General features: G+C 37.5%; 1 protein-coding gene across 1 annotated transcript in view; it reads left to right on the top strand.

Moving 5' to 3' along the window:
* TRPM1 (transient receptor potential cation channel subfamily M member 1) overlaps positions 1-18554 on the top strand; it is a 161777-nt gene extending 143223 nt beyond the window's left edge. The window contains exons 24-34 of the mRNA XM_080607996.1: positions 929-1218; positions 1771-1999; positions 3509-3631; positions 3964-4095; positions 5240-5368; positions 5834-6085; positions 6745-6919; positions 9731-9875; positions 12056-12255; positions 13315-13447; positions 15122-18554. Of these exons, the coding sequence (XP_080464122.1) occupies positions 929-1218; positions 1771-1999; positions 3509-3631; positions 3964-4095; positions 5240-5368; positions 5834-6085; positions 6745-6919; positions 9731-9875; positions 12056-12255; positions 13315-13447; positions 15122-16400 (3087 nt within the window). The 3' untranslated portion in view covers positions 16401-18554. The remainder of the gene's footprint in view (positions 1-928; positions 1219-1770; positions 2000-3508; positions 3632-3963; positions 4096-5239; positions 5369-5833; positions 6086-6744; positions 6920-9730; positions 9876-12055; positions 12256-13314; positions 13448-15121) is intronic.
* The last annotated feature ends 116 nt before the right edge of the window (positions 18555-18670 follow it).

Here is an 18670-nt window from a genome sequence, read left to right as displayed (position 1 = left end):
TTAGGCTGAGACCGCTTATATGAACAGAAATTGATTCCGTAGGATGGTAATTGCTTTTACTTGCAATCCTATTCTGAGATTGGAATCAAGGCCTACAATGGTGATAATCTCTGTCTACACCTATAAATGCAATGTTCTTCCTACATTATTTAAACCTTAATTTACCCAATCATGGCTTTTCTCCCTTCAGGATCCTGCTTCATTGTCAGTACTTCCCTTCAGTTACTTCCATGTTGGTTCCTGTAGTAATGGCCTATCCTCTCTATCCCTTTAAGAAACGGGATACTTAAACCTTCCGTTTGCCCAGCATACATAAGAGGAGATTGCTTATTCAAAGGTGAACACTCCCTTTAGTATCTTGCTGTTCTGAAGGACACTATCTGCCTGTCTTTTCTGTTTGCATGTTAACCACTCTCTCCACCTGTATGTCGATCTGCAGACTGCTTTGATATCTGTAAGATATGCAGCACTGTTCTTCCGGAATAGATATAGACATATCAAATAAAAACTTAGAGTGGAACGTTCACAGTGAATTCAGGTTTGCTAAAGCTCCATTTACACTGCAGTAGAATGTATTAAATATTAATTCACTGCAAATCAACTGGTGCAACTACACATGTGGTAGAGATCCACTTACAATGCAGTGCAAAGTGATGGCTTCAGAACAATAGGATTCTACTGTACTTATCCAAAATGGTGACTTGTAGTTAAGCATGCAAGAAATGGTTCTCTGAATAAAACATTAACGTGTGTGCTAGCCCAGTGCATGCTCTTTCACATGTTCTTCGTAGTTTTTTTTTTTATCATTTGCTTCAGCAAAAAGAAAAAGAGAGTAATATATCCTCTCAATATGCATCCTGTGCATGGTGCCATTGTCAGATTAGCTGTTAAAGATTGATAGGAAGAATTTCTCTTCTTTTCTTCTCAGGATGATGAGCCTCCCACAAAAGGAAAGAAGAAGAAGAAGAAAAAGGAGGAAGAGATCGATATTGATGTGGATGACCCAGAAGTCAGCCGCTTTCAGTATCCATTTCATGAACTTATGATATGGGCTGTGCTGATGAAACGGCAAAAGATGGCACTCTTCCTTTGGCAACGAGGAGAGGAAACCATGGCCAAGGCACTTGTTGCCTGTAAGCTTTACAAATCTATGGCCCATGAGTCTTCTGAGAGTGAACTAGTGGATGACATCTCTCAGGATCTGGACAACAACTCAAAGTTAGTAGACCTGGTGCAAAGTATGCCTCTACCTGATAAAAGGGGGTTGTTGGACCTGCTGAAAAGCTAGATTTTTAGTAGAGTACAATTAATTTCTAGACTGTAGGTTCATTGAATGTGACTTGGAGCCTAGTTACCAACAGTAAACAAGCCAAAATTTGTTCTGAGAGTCCGAAGGCAGTGCTAGCAAGGAGAAGACTTGCATTTTTTCTGATGGCACACATTCTTTCTTCAGCTTCTTTCTCTGTAAACCAGCTAGTTTTTTTTCACAATGTTATTTTCAAGATATGATTGCATAAATTAAGGGGTATCTGATGATATAGTTAAACTGGTCTAAAGATGTTATTGGTATAAGCTTATACCAATAGTCTGCAGACACTAAAAATTTAATTGGAATTTTTGTAGACTGTCCCAAATCAAGTTCGAGACTCGGTTGTTCTTGTCTTTGTGTATGGGAAGATGTAACCCTATATGAATAGAATGAAAATCCCAAATGCAAGCAAATGCTGATTGCTAAATCAAACTTCACTAGACATACCTTGCATCTTCCAGAGATTTTGGCCAGCTGGCAGTTGAGCTCTTGGATCAGTCCTACAAACATGATGAGCAGATTGCCATGAAACTACTGACCTATGAACTGAAAAATTGGAGTAATTCTACCTGCCTGAAACTGGCTGTGGCAGCTAAACACAGGGACTTCATTGCTCACACATGCAGTCAGATGCTTTTAACAGATATGTGGATGGGGCGACTACGTATGCGGAAAAACCCAGGACTTAAGGTATTTCTGTTCTGCATTTACTTTCAAAGATATGGTTGCAAATAATACTATATTATATATAGTGTATACACAGAACAAATTAGATTACTAATTAAAGATGGTTTCAGAACATACCTGTTTGGAATATCTTATTTTTTGTTTCTAAACTCAGGAAGTCTAAGGAACATTATCCCGTGACAAAGGAAAATGATATGACAGTGACCTATAGAAGGCTTAATGTGGTTGGAACCTGAGAGCAAAGTTGTGGCTTTCAATAAATATTGAGATCTGTTCATCTAAAACATGAATCCCAAATTAAAAATTAGTTGGATAAAAGCAAAAAGATCTCTAGGGGTCCACACAATGAAGACGGAGAGAAAAGGAACCAGACTTGAACAGATTCTTATTAGTGTTGTACCAGAAGACACAGAGTCAAGATTGAAATCTGTGCAATTGTATTGTGTGAAATCATGTGATCTTTTTTCCTTTCTTCTATGATTTGATGATTGTATCCTTTGTACTGATTTTTATATTTCCTGATTATTGGGTTTGGGGAAAAAAAAAAAAGTAGTAATGTGAGGAAGCTGCCACAAAGAGAAACATGAGTGAGCCAATATTAAGGAAATAGAGCAGTGTTTGTGTTGGTTTTTTTTGTGCATTTTTAGGTGAATATAATCTTTTCTTCATGATATAATGCAGATGCTGTCCTCCACTTGAAGGCCCATCATGATGATGTCGTCTTCAGTCTCACCTCCTTATTTTCTTAATCCCCCCCTGTCAGAGTGCCTTGCCACCCTTCCCAGGTCATGCTCCTGAGGTCACTCACACGCATGTTGCACTCCCTCTGTCATTTTCAACTTCTTTCCACTTTCCCCCATCTGCCACTTAAAGCCATTTAAAATCTTCAGGTCTGTGTCTGCCTTTCAGTTTTCATCATGGTGATTTCTAAATCTGTTCTTTGATTTCCCTTCTTTTCTCCAAAGCATTAATCAACCTGCTAATGTTCTAATTTTGTTACCTGCATTCCTCTCTTTTACTTTTTTTCTGCACTTTGGCAACTCATGCCTGTGTTTCCGTATCTCTGCATTCTCGTACAGTAAAAGAATTCTCCAGGTACTATCTACAAATTTTCCTTTACCTTTCACAAGTTTTTTAACTACTAAAAACTAATTACAGTGGTTGAGTAAAGTAACTATAAAGTTCAATAAGAAATCTAAAGCCCTCCTCCCGCTGCTACCATATCATTCCATGGAATTTCTCTGCTCAACTCTAATTCTGAAGCACAGATTTTTTTTTTTACATGCTGTATATTCATAGAGATGGAAAGTGTTCCAGTGTCATCTTTTCATACAATAGCTTATTGACAATATTTAAGTGCTACACATTTATTACTTTTGTAGGCCTAAGGATAGCAGAGTATCTTGAATACTGTGCAAAAGAAAAGATTTTTTATGGGATTAGCCTTTTTTATGAAAACTATTAGTTTAAACAAGTATTGCAGTCTGAGTTGAATTCTTTCTTGTTGTACAGGTTATAATGGGGATTCTCTTCCCTCCTACCATCCTTTTCCTAGAGTTTCGCAGTTACGATGATTATTCTTACCAGACATCAAGAGAAAATGAAGAAGGCAAAGAAAAAGAGGACGAAAATGTGGTCAGTGCTGGAGCTTATCAGGAAGTTCTAAGAGTGCTCAGTATTCTAAGTTCTCTGTGCTGTAGGTCACTGAGGTTAAGATCACAACTGCCTCTGTGAAGAATCAGTGAAGGGTTTTGGAAGTATATAGGCTGTATTCTCAGGGCATGTAAATTATCTGTATAGTTGTATAGATTTACTATAGCTGAGAGATTTTGTATTTTAAGAAAAGACAACTGGAGGTCTGTTGCTCGGAGGAGGAGTTTTGAAGCTAACAGTTGGCTGGGATTATAAATGAGAAAAGCTACTATTTTTAATGTATCAGTGAAAACTGACAACTTCATTTTTTTCAGGATGCAAATGTGGATACAGGCTCCCGAAAAGGAGATGAAGAGAATGGAAATAAAAAACAAAACAGCCTTCCAATTGGAACAAAGATCTATGAGTTCTATAATGCACCTATTGTCAAATTTTGGTTCTACACAGTAAGTCATGGTGATTAAGCTGACAGTGATCGTTTTTCTCATGCCTATGAAACTTAAAGGATTGCAATGTAAAAATAATAACCATATAATATGTACGTAATAGTGATTTTCATGGAATCTGATGAGTAAAGCACTCTTTTATTCAGAGAAAAATGCTTAGACAGTGAAACAGAACGAGTAACTGTAGCTTATGCTGTCACCCTCTAAAGCTCCTACACACTTTGAAGGAGGCTCTGGCTAGCTAAACATAAGCCAGACCATGCGAGCTGCATAGTCCAGTCACTCAGTCCACGCTAGACTGGATTCCCTTGCTTTTTAAAGCCCTCTGGATCCTGTTCTGCTTTGAAATGCACTTTAATACCCAACAAGAAATGCTGCAGTATGAGTGCTTGCCATTCACTGTGTCAAGTTAGGCTCAGGTGAGTGCAACCTCAACAGAAGCACAGGTCCCTAAGACTTAATAGATGCTTTTTTTGTTTTTAAATAATTAAAAGCAATCTAAACTACAACCATCTCATTTTCTCTTTAGTGCATCAAGAATTGTCTGGTGCCAAACTCTAATAAAACAGAAAGAAATATTCATCCTGCTGCTGATGAATTTCATGTGTGCCCTGCATGAAAGATACTGGTTTCTTTTTTATTCTAAGTTAGGACTTCTGATATCTAGTATGCTATAATATTATGTAGGTTTTTAGTTTCAGCGCATCATCACAAAGCACTACACTGATCTTTCGGCTGCCTGTAATAATAATTTAAAAGGAAAATTCCCATTTAATTTCAAATATAAGTATTCAACATGGTTTCATAGTGTAAAGGAATTACACTGTTGTAGATTTAAAAAGCCACAGGCATAAAGGGCCTGATTTAAAATGCTTTGGCATTGTCCTGCTTATTTCAACAAATGAGATAATTCAGCTGTCTGGATCATATCCATCTGCTGGAGGCCCATGGCCTCTGCCACTGTGCGTGACAGCTCTGGTAGCAAGAGCATTGTAGCAAGCACACTTCCTTCACGAAAGATAAGCTTTTTCCTTGCACAAGTAAGTCTTCAGCACCTCAATCTGTCACACACAGCCTCAAAATATGTGTTCATATGTGTTAATATCAATGTCACAAAAGTCTATAAAGGATTTCCTTTTTGTAGATATCATACCTGGGTTACTTGATGCTATTTAATTATATCATCTTGGTGCGGATGGAACGGTGGCCGTCAGTCCAGGAATGGATTGTCATCTCTTACATTGTGACACTGGCTTTAGAGAAAGTAAGAGAGGTAAAGTCTGATGATACTAACATCACATAATCTTCAAAACAAAGCTCTTTTGTAGAGGTAATAATGGCATTGACTTATGCAGAATGTGAGAAGCCGTGCATGAGAGAAGATTGTCTTATCCACAGAGTCCCAAAATGCCAATCACTGGAGAGAGTTTCATTTATGACCCATTCCCATATCCTAAAACTTTCCCTTACTGGGTAAGTCTTCTGGTTTGAATGTTATTGATAAATTCCAACAACAACAACAAAGGCTTAATTAAGCCAAAATAGAAAGAAAGATTAAAAGAAAATGTTGCAGCTAGGCACTTAAAATATTGCTGCTTAAGACAAATTGTGCTGCCAATGGGAGGGGGTCCCAGCCACATATTAAATGTGAAAAGGTTGTTCTTTTTTCATGACAGTTACTTCAGAAATGTAGCTTGGCATTTCTCCTAATCATGTCTCTGTTAATTTTTTATTTTAGATTCTGATGTCAGAGCCAGGAAAGCTGAGCCAAAAAGTGAAAGTTTGGCTCCAGGAATACTGGAATATTACTGACCTGGTGGCTATTTCAGTATTTATGATAGGAGCAATTCTTCGCCTACAGAACCAGCCTTACATGGGTTATGGAAGAGTGATTTACTGTGTCGATATAATTTTCTGGTACATTAGAGTACTAGATATCTTTGGTGTGAACAAGTATCTGGGACCTTATGTCATGATGATTGGAAAGATGGTTAGTAAGTTATGTATTTCAGAACTTTGTAGGAAACAAAATTCAGTTCTGATTTTAAATAACAATCCTGAAGAAGTTTTTCCATCTGTGTAGGACTCTGAATAAGGGCTGTGAAAAAAAATTCCTTGTAAATTTTGCACACGTGAGATTGAATACTCTTGCTAATAATTGCTTGATTCAAGAGGGAGGTACTTTTTGAATATTTCTGAACCAATTTCAAAGCTTGTTCACTTTGCCTGCCTTCTGCCTCCCAAAGCCATAGCAATAAAAGATTGCTGATACATAGGAATCATCCACAAAACCATCAGTTGTGGACAAATGATACAACAATGATTGTCATCTCTTTGCAACCACAGAAAAACTCTGTGTTGGAAGCACAGCATAGTAATGCTGTGATACATGATACAAAAGAGAATAGGAATAACAAACCTTTTACTGTTTTAAGTCTTTTTTTAAAATATAAATTCACAGACTTTTTCCTGTATTTTTATTTGTGTTCAGTTCATGAGGAGTAGTTAAAGTCAAAGAATAATATCAGGAAGATTATCTAGGAAAATGTGTGAGACTTGATCATTTTACTGCATGTTGGCAAACAGACATGCCGATGCCACTGTACTAGCTTGTGATGATAAGAACCCCTCTGTATGGTCTCTCTGCAGATGATTGACATGCTCTACTTCGTGGTGATCATGCTTGTTGTTCTAATGAGTTTTGGAGTAGCCCGTCAAGCTATCCTGCATCCAGATGAAGAGCCTTCTTGGAGACTAGCTCGCAACATCTTCTATATGCCCTATTGGATGATCTATGGAGAGGTGTTCGCAGACCAGATAGACCGTAAGAGTAGAATTCATAGTAAGATTCTGTTTCCTGTTTATGAGGCAGATGATCAGATCCAAATTAATTTATTTTTTTTTTAATTTGGAATTAGAGTGGTTTTGTCGGTATGATTAATTATTCTTGTCTTGAGGGTTTTCTTGTGACAAACTCAGGAGACTGAGAACTTTCTGTTCCCTGCCTGCATGTCCTGTCTCTCATTGTATGTCCCAATACAGTTAACAGTGAGAGCGATCTGGAATACTTACCTATCAGAGAGTATAACAGTATTAAATGTTCTGTTTACTTCCAGGAATCAACAGAGATCATTCTTAAACTTCTCTTTGAACCAATGTTTTACTAACAGACAATTCCAACAGAATAAGAAAAAACTAAATACCTTATACAGGAGACAAAACTATACATACCTTTTTATCTCCAGCTCACAGCACAAACAATGAGCTAATACATTCTTACTAACATCTATCTACTTTCCAGAAATCTTTCAGTTTCATAAATCACTCATGTTCTTCTTTTCTACATCTTTGGAAAAACAAAACAATAAAGCTGCTTGATTAGCTTTGGGTGTGGAAATAGCATTTCTTACACAAAAGCTGCACAGATTAAAATAAAATGTGTCTTAGAGGAGATGGACGCTGTCATGTTACTGATAGTTTTTTGTTAATATTCAAAATTTGTACAGATGGTTAAACATGGAGCTGGCGTCCTTTAGTATGTATTAGAAGAGTTTGGCTGTCTTCTTTACTCCCCACCACTGTTGGGTGTAATCTCACCTTGGTAAGATCTCTCCTGAGCCTTCTCTTCTCCAGAATAAATTGTCCCAGTTCCCAGCCTTGCCTCATTTGTCAGGTGCTCCAGTCATCTTAAACATTTCTGTGGCCCTTTGCTGGATACTTTCCAGTACTGGGGAGCCTGGAACTTGACACACCAGTCCAGATGTGCTTTCACCAGGGCTGAATAGAGGAGAACAACTACCTTCCTCAGCTTGCTGGTAACTTTTCCTAATGCAGCCCAGGAAGCTTTTCAGTCTAGTTCACTCCATTTAGAAGATGCCCATGGGCAAGAGAACAGTGGTATTCAACAGCAACATATTCTTTAGCAATAGGGAAGACTGGCTGAGTTTCTTTCAATAGTGTGATTTTTCTTACGCTCACCATTTAGGGGTTGGCGAGCAAGTATCCGTACTGCCATTAAAATGGGCTTTAATGATATTGTACTTTAATAACAGCAGTGTCATGGCTATTAATGGAAACAGAGCTATTCAACAGAAACAGCTGGCAGACTCAAAGTCAGAGTGATTCTTAAAATAATAATAAAAAATCAGGAGGAAATATTCCATAATAGCTGAAAGAATGATCTAGTGTGGTAACTTTGAGTTGTTTTGTGTTTGTGGTGACCGCCAGTTTTGTTAGTTGCCTGAAATATCTTGTAAGTTTACATGATCATCTGCCATCAGCATTTTGTGATTTATTTTAATATCATGAATTTGCTGCCTTGTGTAACATTTGGAGAACACAATGTGAAAAGGAAATGGCAGAATGCCGTGCAGTTCTAACTAATGCATTGTTTCTAACCATATGTCTCCACTGTTACGACATTTAAGTTGCTTATCTTTTCGTGGTGACAAAACTGTATTTTCAATCATCTTTCTTGGTTTCTGTTTTCCTTATATTATTCTATTGTTTTCTTTCCTTCTCTCCCTGCCTCCTTTCTTATTTTGTTCCTTTGGAATGCCATTCAGTCTATGCCATGGAAATCAATCGTAAGTCTCTGTGGAGAGCTGCTTATCTCATTTAGCTGAATACATTCATTTATCTTTTTCTTCACTAGATCCTAGGTATTCAGTAGATATCATAATCATAGGGCTTACCCAATATTCACATGTGAATTGTTTTTCTCCTGAAATAGTTTCATTTGAAAACAAGCAGAGGAAAAACATCTTAATGTATGTTGCAGATCAGAAGTTTTGGCCAAGCTTTTGTAATTAATATCATGTTATAAATAATTACCTTTGATTACCTATATAGTAGTGTTTCTTTAGCAGCACTTTCATTGATCCATGTGAGTAATACTATGATTCATTTGACCTCCCTTTTTATACTTTCCTTGTGATAAACAGGAAAAATGTAGGTCTGATCTTTGAAAAGCAAGTAAAATATGTTGGGATTAATCGTAGACTAAATATCTATTTTCTTCCACAGTAAGTAAGAATAAAATGTTGTCTAATATTTGAAAGTATTTTTCAGGGGACGTTGGATTTTTTTTTTTCACTTTCAGAAAGCTTCAATAAGCTGTTTTTGCCTAGTCACATAAATTAAAAGTGTAATGAACTTATTGTCAGACTTAGTATTCATTAAGGGATTTCAGCAAAGGAACCTGTGGTTGATAAACGCTCTACCTAATACAAAATGGTTCCATAAAAGAGCTTAGCCTTGCATTTGAAATTAGATAGGCTGCCTCTGCACTTAAAGACAGAACAAACTTGCTGCATTTACCCAAACTCCAAAAAAAGTCCTTACTCCAGAGAGTCTATGTATTTTGTGAGGGGAAAAAAAAAATCCATTTGGAAAGGAAGCTACATTACACAGTAAACTCGAGGTCACTTTCATGTTCACTATTACAGGAAATTATTTTTGCATGGTGTAGTTAGAAGCAGACTTTGGAATAGAAATTATACATACTTTCTACTGGAAATAAATTGGCAAAATTTATTTAGTTTGGTAAATTTTATGTGTGTGTCATTATTAAATAAATGTGAATTCTTTTCTCAGTTGTCAGGCAATTTAAATACCTTTCCTGTTTTTAATTCAGCTCCTTGTGGAGACAATCTTTACGATGAGGATGGTAAACGCCTCCCTCCATGCATACCAGGGGCCTGGCTCACTCCAGCTATTATGGCCTGTTACCTCTTGGTGGCAAATATCCTCCTGGTAAACCTGCTGATTGCTGTCTTCAAGTATGTAAATGATCATGTACTTTCTTATTGCCAAGATAAAATTTCTGTGGGAGTCCATCAACTGATTTTGCAAGGGTTTGCATTTGCACTCAGAATCTAATTGCTCTATGAACACGACTGGCAAATGTTTGGAATGGTTCATACAAAGAAAGAGCATAGGACAGGTTACTACAAATTTGCCAGCAATTGCAGTAGTGTGTATGCAAGAATCTGGCTATCGTCAATCACCGCCTAATGGAATATGTCATGCCTCAAGATTGCTTAGTAAAGATGATAACTGAATCCATGAAACCTGCTACATAAGTGATGGAAGCCCATACAACCATTAGCAAACATGATTCTACTATAGTTCTGCAGAATGAAAATACAAGCATCAAAAGCAGAAGGCATTTCTACTATCACTGCATCATCTGGCTTCTTTTTTCTTCTTGCTTTGCTTTTAATTTAGGATTAAAAAGAAGAGAGGGTTTTGTAGAGTTCTTACACCACCCATGACAGGAGTGTATATTGCCTTGAACCAAGAGAAAGGATGGCTACACATCATCAAGATCTGTGGCTACATGTGTGGCCAGTACAGGCAACATGCAACTGTGCAAATTCTTAATGTTATTCCATAAATCCATAAAATCCATACTCCAGAATTTGCTGGAGTAAAACTAAATGCATTTCTACAGCCTGTGCTTTCTGCCAACAGTTATGTTGCATGCTTTTCCTATCATCATCTAGGGATTAAAAAAAAATAGGAACAATTGAAACATGTACTTGCTACTAACATTTTCCCATAACACCAACTGAGAAAAGCAGGTGATTCCATTTGGATGTCCGTAAATATGCAATGTTGCAGGGCTTGCTGGCATAGGTGATGGGTATCACAACCACAAAAATAGTTCATTTTGTGCTCAGAAATCTACAGCTCACAAAGCCTGTCTTTCATTTGATGTATGTAGCTTAAAAGGTCACGAATTTTAAAGTGCTCAAATGCCAGTCACATTGCTAGGGGAAAGGGGAAGTATCTTACAATGGTAGCTATTATTGTCTGAAGAGACCAGGGAATCAGCAGTTTGGGAAGTAGGTCATGCTGTTAACTCCTGCCATCCTAGCATGGTTACAGGGGGGTGAGACCTAGCTGGGGAATTCCTGCTATGCTGGAGACACAGAATGAAGTCAGATTGTCAATTACCAGTGTAAGTAATCTCATGTATGCTTAGCCAAAAGAAACTAGGAGCTATGTGTACTCAAGAATTCTCTGTTTTTGAAGAGATTTTTTAACTGTTTTTGTGACGGTAAATTTTCTAAAGCACAGAAAGAAAAGAATTGGATGAAAAAGTAAAAAGACGAGTGCCAATATCATCCTTACAGAAGTGAACTGTCCTAGTATATTTTAAAATAGCTTGAAAAGCTTCATCTAAGACACAGAACATCCAAATCTTCTCTCATAGTTGGCATTTTATAACCTTGAATGTTGTCGTCTCTGGACTGAACAGTGTCCACTTTCTACTCCTTCATATCCCCTGAATTACAAAACAGAATGTCTTTATAACACACCCCATTTTGGTGTAGAAATGATGAAGCCATAGCTTCCAAGGACAACGTGTTTTAAAAGAGTATGCACAGTGTTTTCAAATCAGAAGTCTGAATGAACAAAGTTTGAATTTAGAACATTTTGTGAAAACTTGAGAAGTGTTTTATGTAGGTCAAGCTGATTAGCATGTTAAAAGAAAACTGTGATTCTTCTGGGTTTAGCATACAAAATACCTTTCATGGATTTAATACTTTGTATAATATCAAATACTGGAATGTGTTAATAGAAATACTTACTTTATAACTAAGCCCCAAAAGACCAATTATATGATTCATAAATTGTGTAAGTTTCTTTTCACTGACAGATAAAGCACTTTATACAGTAGAAGCAAATAGTCTAAGATGATGACTATTTTGAGTGGTGCATAAGAGATACAGAGCACCTTCTGTTCTGCTACCTTCCAAAGGAGTAATAATATCATGAGTTCAGGTTCATCATTAGTTCAGCAAGTTCAGTTGCATCAACTTAGAAGTGAACCAAGCAAGTCATGTGGCTTCATGTTGTTATTTATATATTTATTTATTTTCTACTGTTATTCTTGCTTAATGATAAGTAAACTTAGGGGCCTAATAGAAATTGTACCTATCTTCCCTTTCAGCAATACCTTCTTTGAGGTAAAATCAATATCCAACCAAGTCTGGAAGTTCCAGCGGTACCAGCTGATTATGACATTCCATGACAGACCTGTCCTCCCACCGCCGATGATTATCTTCAGCCACCTGTACATAATCATCAAGAGAGTCTGCTGTCGCTGCAAGAAGCGTGAAGGAGACCAGGATGAGCGTGACAGAGGACTGAGTACGCAAGGAATCTTCTCTAAATTTAGCTCTTTGCACCATATTAGCAAAAAGCAGTAGCTTTTCCAGTGGTGAACTATTAATTTTGTTCGCATTAACTGTCCAGTGTATTTGCAAAGGACAGTATGGGACAAAATTGATGTGAAGTTAACAGCCGTTGAGTTCCTTGGGCTCTTAAGATTACGAGATGCAATGCTGCTAATGAATGCTTTCTTTAACATACTTCAGCATACGTGGCATCCACTTAATCTGGTTTTACCAAGTTCTAGTAAAGTTCATACAATGGAAAGGGGATATAGGAAACTGAGAGGAAGGGATTACAGTTCCAAATGTCATCTGTAGTGTCAACTTTGTGATTGTGAGCAATGTGTCCAAGAGCATACCCACTTTCTCCATGTTACACACCTGCTATTTCACAGGAGAACAGTGAGGATTCTTCTACTAACACACTCTGCAATTAAGTAATTATCTTTTGCACAGTATGCTTTTGATTTAAAAAAAGGAAATAAGGGCAGAAAAAAAGAGGAAATGTAACAGTCGCTACAGATATATAGAGACAAATCTGAATAAAGGATAAAATGTTCCCACGAGCTTATGTTTCCATTGGATTTTCCTACATGATTTTAAGTTTTTGAAGCTCTTATCCGAAGAATGTCTGGAAAACAATGTTATATCATGTTACCTGTTGCCTTTAACTGTCATTCTTTATGGATGATACTTGAATTAAGGAACAATCAAACTGGCAGAGATTGCTCTAGTCTCAGCCTGTAAAATCTGTTGACTTTGTTCAACATGTAGCACTATTATTAGAAAGGGTAAAGGTCGCTAAGAAAATACAGCCCTTAGTGGATGGTTGTAGAAGCAGATAATAGTCATAATGCCTTCAGGGCTATAGCCATCTTTGGCGAAGTGCTCATTCCCTGTTTACAAAATCATCTGTTCTGTTAGTGCAGACATAGAATCTGCAGTATCCATATGTCCAAAATAATCTGTTAAATTGGATTTAAATTGACAGAAGTTTAGGAAAAGGAAACACATTTCCTTCTTCTGTTTTATGCAGAGTTATTTCTGAATGATGAAGAGCTAAAAAAACTGTATGAGTTTGAAGAGCAGTGCGTAGAAGAATACTTCCAGGAAAAAGAGGATGAGCAGCAGTCATCTAATGATGAACGCATCAGAGTTACCTCTGAAAGGTACCTATTAAGAAAAGAAACCAAACCACTTACCTGGAACAGTGTATTGCTTTTTGTGTCCTCGTTATAACTGAAGTTTAGATAAAGTAGACTTATGATCTCGGAGAAACCCCCACCATATCAGAAGGTGATCTGAATCCTAGGTAAATGTCAATGCAGATGCATCTCTCACAAGAACAAGTTTTTTGTTGTTCTGATGGCATGTCACTAAGACTGCTGGTTTGGTTAGCTTCTTTGTAAGAACGTTTTTGTTCAAGGTGGTTTTTTCCCTCTCACCCATCTGAAGATCACAGTTACACCTCAGATTCCACTTGAGAAAATCAGTACTTGTTAAACTTTTTAAGCTACATTCCCTGACAATGAGAACCTTCTCCTGCTTTCCTGTAGGCCCTCTTTAGGTACTGGAAGGCTGTGATGAGGTTTCCCTGGAGTCTTCTCTTCTCCAGGCTGAACATCCCCAGCTCTCTCAGCCTGTCTTCATAGGAGAGGAGCTCCAGCCTTTGATCATCGTTGTGGTCTTCCTTTGGACTTGTTCTAATACGTTCATGTCCTTCTTGTGCTGGGGGCCCCAGAGCTGAATGCAGTACTCTGAGTGTGGTCTCACGAGAGCAGAGTCGAGAGGCAGAATCACCTCCCTCAACCTGCTGTCCATGCTTCCTTCGATTTCTTACGAAGTTGCTCTCTGAGCTGTTTAATTCCCTAACGGATAAATATCTTTCTGTTGAAGGGAGGCAATTTACATCTTGCAATATTATTTGTGAAGTTTGAGAATAGAGAAGTAAATGAAATCTGCTAAGTGTTACCAAGTCATTTCTATTGCACTATTTCTCCATGGCAATTTGTCAAAATCCTAGGTATTGTACCAGAGAATAAAGCGTGGTTGCTAAGCCTCACTGATTCACTATGGTCTATAGTCACAAAGCAGATTTGCATATTTCTCATGGCTTCTTGCTCCAGATGCTTCATCATTTTTTGTGTGTAAGAGCGAAAGAATGTTAATTTCATTTCCACAGTTGATTTACTAGTATATGATCTCTAAGTCACATTCTAACACCTGGCTTTTTTATTCATTCTTCTGGTACCATAATTCCCGTTACGATATAAATGATAAAAGAAAATGGAAAAAAAAAGTGTTTTTTAATTGAATTTTTTAAATTGAACTAAGTAATTCTACTCCCTTCTGCTCTGATACGTAATTGAAAGGTATTTCAAGAGAGAAAGTAATCCCATAAACACTAGTGCGTGTTCCCTCTTCCACAGCCACAAAACCTGTTCTGCAACATACCTTGATGCTATTTTAAGTCATCCTGTGAACATGTCATTAGAAGGTATTTTTGATATAATTAATTGATGCATTCACAACTGAATGTGAAGAGGGTGGCACACTCAAAGAGGAATGTAATGGTAGTTTCTCCCAAAAGGGCTGCAACTCTTGTACTTTCCTGGCATGTAAATAAGGGCAAAATTCAAATAGCCCTCTAATATGGTATAAGGAAAGCATGGATAAAAAGAAAATGAACGAGTACTATGCTACACACAGGAAAAAATAATGATGTATAATGATACATAGCACAAAATTCTGTCTTTAGAAGAAATCAGTAGCTGGGGGCATATAACAGGTTACTGCACCATCCCACCCTTTCTGTTTTATGCCTCCTCTTTTGTACCCAACAGAGTTGAAAATATGTCTATGAGGCTAGAAGAAGTGAATGAAAGAGAACACTTTATGAAAGCCTCTCTCCAAACAGTTGACCTTCGACTCTCTCAGTTGGAAGAACTCTCTGGTCGGATGGTGAATGCTCTTGAGAAGCTGGCAGGTATTGACAAGTCTGAGCTGACATATACGCGTTCACGGGCTTCATCTGAGTGTGATGCTGCGTATCTCCTGAGGCAAAGCAGTGTCAACAGCTCTGATGGCTACAGCATGTATAGATACCACGTTGGTGGTGATGAGTTAACATATGATGACAGTACCACTCCTATGTCACCAGCCATAGGATTGTGTAAAAAAGCCCATTCTGTTGGTACAAAACAAGATGGAGCAGACCCAAGGATGCTGGTTCGAGAGAACCAGACCAGTCTCCATTACACCTCTAACGCTAATGCAGTCAACCCATCAGATTACAGTAGATCTACATTAGAAATTGAACAAAATGTTTCCAGGTGCCACTCTGGTTCGGGTATTTTGGGGGATGAAAACCAAGGGATTTTCAAGAATGATGAAACGGTTCCTCGAAGTATAAACCAGATGGATGTTGTTATCAGCAGACAGTCGGTACCCAAATCAGATTTTCAGAACACTCAGTTAAAAGTAGAACGGACTAAGTTAGAAGCAACGATCTCTTATCCCTTGGACAAATCAAAAGCAATGCGCTATTTTCCTCCTGAAACATTCAGTGCTTGTCAAACCACTATGATGAAGTCGAGGAGCTTTATATTTGCAAGAGGCGGAAAGCTGGTTGGAGGAGTTAACAACTGGACTACTGAGTATAGTACCATCATGGATCAGGTATGCCCTTCTACAATTGAGCAGTGGGCCACAGAGTGGAAATACGAAGTTGAGCAGCAGCTTTCTCAAGAACATCCTCCAGAGTACCCTGGTTTTGTCTCTGAAGCAGAAAGGCACGCAGAGCAGAAACAGTTACAGATGGACACAGATGATGACAGCGATGTTGGTGAAGCAGGTATTAGTGCCTCTTACACGTCTGCACCTGCCACTGTCAAGGCTCAGAAGGAGAACTTACTATCAGTAAAGGCAGACAGGACTTCTGGGTTCCCATCAGTACGGTCCAAGAGTTTGCACAGCCATTCTCGGAAAGCCAAGTCTGTAAAGGACAAATTAAACAGACCAGGACACGCCAGTAGTGTAACTAACTTAGTGGTCGCATTTGGCAGTGCAATGGAAGAACAGAAAGCTAGGCAAGAAAATGCATCCACAGAAACTGAGTGTTGAAATGGTTTATGGCCCCTGTTTTATCAACAGTCAAAAAAGGAGCATGGCTAATTGAACAAATTATGGAATTTTTAATGAATTTCTACAGAAGAATTTTGCATATGTTTGTTTCTTTTCATTTTAGACCTGCTAGATACATGTTCTGTTCTTAAATAAGTGCAGTGGGTCAGGTGAAGGGGAGATACATACTCTCTCAGGGGCAGATGTAAAAGTAGGCACAGTCCACAGATGCTGAGAGCTTAGATCTTCCTTTGTTCTATTTCCACTTCCCTCGTAAGCTTACTTACTGATAGACTTTATATAAAAGCTCTTGAAAGGACAATACAATCATGAAATAATTTAGAAAATATTTTTTCTTCTTTATCAGAAGACTTCTTAAATTGCACAAATTTTTAACCAGCCTTAGTTTTTATCCTGATTTATGCAGCTGGTTTCTTTCTGGCCATTATGTTTTCCAGATGAAAACAAAATTGTTGACTGCATGGAAATATTGTGCAGTTCCCTTTCACTTCTGATTTCTTGCATGCTTCTTAGCAACTCTTTCAGAAAGGCAGAACATAGCAGTTTCTATCCAATAAAATAGAGCTGAATGGAAAAACACAGTTGTGTTTTGAAAAACCTGACCTGGAAAGCTATGTGTAAACATATTCTTGACCCATCTTTGAACTTCAGTTACCATGGTCTGCTTTCAGGATCATATCTGTCCCTGCCCCAAAGCATGCTGGCAGCCTTAAACCGTTGAAAAACAGTGATTATTGTTTCAAAATGCTTTGGGAGATTATAAGTATATAAAGTGTAGGGAGATTTTAATAATGTGAATCCAAGATCTACATTAGTGTTTTGTATAAGAAGGGATTACAATGGAATCCCATGTAGAGAAAAAAAATGGCGTTGTTAAAATGCCTGCACTGGAGAAAAAAACAGAAAAGGTAGTCTGATTAGGTGAGATCAAAATGTAGCCAATCTGTGTTGGAAGCAAATCTACTGTGACAAATTAGTTATTTAATTTTGCAAATTCAATATGACAGCGCACAAGGAGCAAGAGTTCCTAGGAGTCAGTCTAAACAAAAAATAAATTCTACAGTTGAGAAGAGAATTTCTATATATTTTCTTGAGTCAATTTCAAAAAGAAAGTTCAAAGAAAATAACTCTCTCTACAGAGCATTTTCTATCCCTCAACAACTAAGAGTGGAAATCCACATCTGTAGTTACAGTTTCCTAGCACGCTTGTCTCAACAGTAGGTTGAAAAACCTACATACTAGGTTTTGATAGTTTTCTTCATAATAGTATGATTTTTTATTTGCCTCATTCTTCTCTGTTACCTTTTAGGAATTTCGTTTTCCCAAATACTCAGCACCTCTTTCTGCAGGAAAGGCTTGCCAATGAACAGATAGGACAGAAAATGAGTTAAAGCTATGTTACTTGTTCACAGAATATTAGTCCAAAGTTTATGCTTAATTCATTAACAGTTAGTACTTACACATACACTATTTTGAAAAAACAGAATTTCTTTTTGTCCCCCACTATCAGCTCCTCAGTATGTATGTCTCTGTCTGTTCTTTGGTAATGCTTTTCTGTTTTGAAACACAGAGATTGATGGAAGACTTTAGAATGCATTGATGGCATCATTTTTTTAATATTTGTATTATATTTTCATACTCTACAATTACACTGTGAAGTATTGTTACCATACTGCATGATCATGGTAACTGCATAGATACTTCTGAAGGTTCAGTCATCATTTACTATAGCTTTTTGCCAGCTTGGTCTTATGAGCATGTTTACTGGTTTCACTGTTGCAGAACAGTGTTGACATTTTGCTTTTCATGAGGGCTTCTTTTTTATTCAACTTTAGGGAACATGACATTCTGTAAAAACAGAATGACATTTGAAATTGTTTCACTTCCTTGTTTACTTCTGTGTTACCTTTCTATGCAACTACATAGCCATTTTGTATGCGTGGTTCAGATATCCTGCAATTTGCCAATGCCTTTTATTGTTTGCCTGCACACTCGCCAGGAACTGATTCATCATCAAACAAAGGGATGCAGCTTTTCAGCACTTTGCTAAACAAGCAGTATGCATTGTGGAACACAGTACAGTGTGTTGCATGTCTCTTGTTACATTGTGTTTATAAAATTTGAGTTAAATCACGCTTTGTTTGACCAGTCTTTTTTTATCATTTGCATTACAAAGTTATTAGGTGACATGTAGTTTTCAAACAAAAACATTTTACCTTTGTATTTATTTTCGTACTTTGTGTAAATCA

This window comes from Anser brachyrhynchus, assembly GCF_964034855.1.
Source record: "Anser brachyrhynchus genome assembly, chromosome: 11".
In the NCBI taxonomy this organism is placed as follows: domain Eukaryota; kingdom Metazoa; phylum Chordata; class Aves; order Anseriformes; family Anatidae; genus Anser; species Anser brachyrhynchus.
Note: the sequence above shows the minus strand (reverse complement) of the source record. Positions and strands in the feature narration are given on the sequence as shown.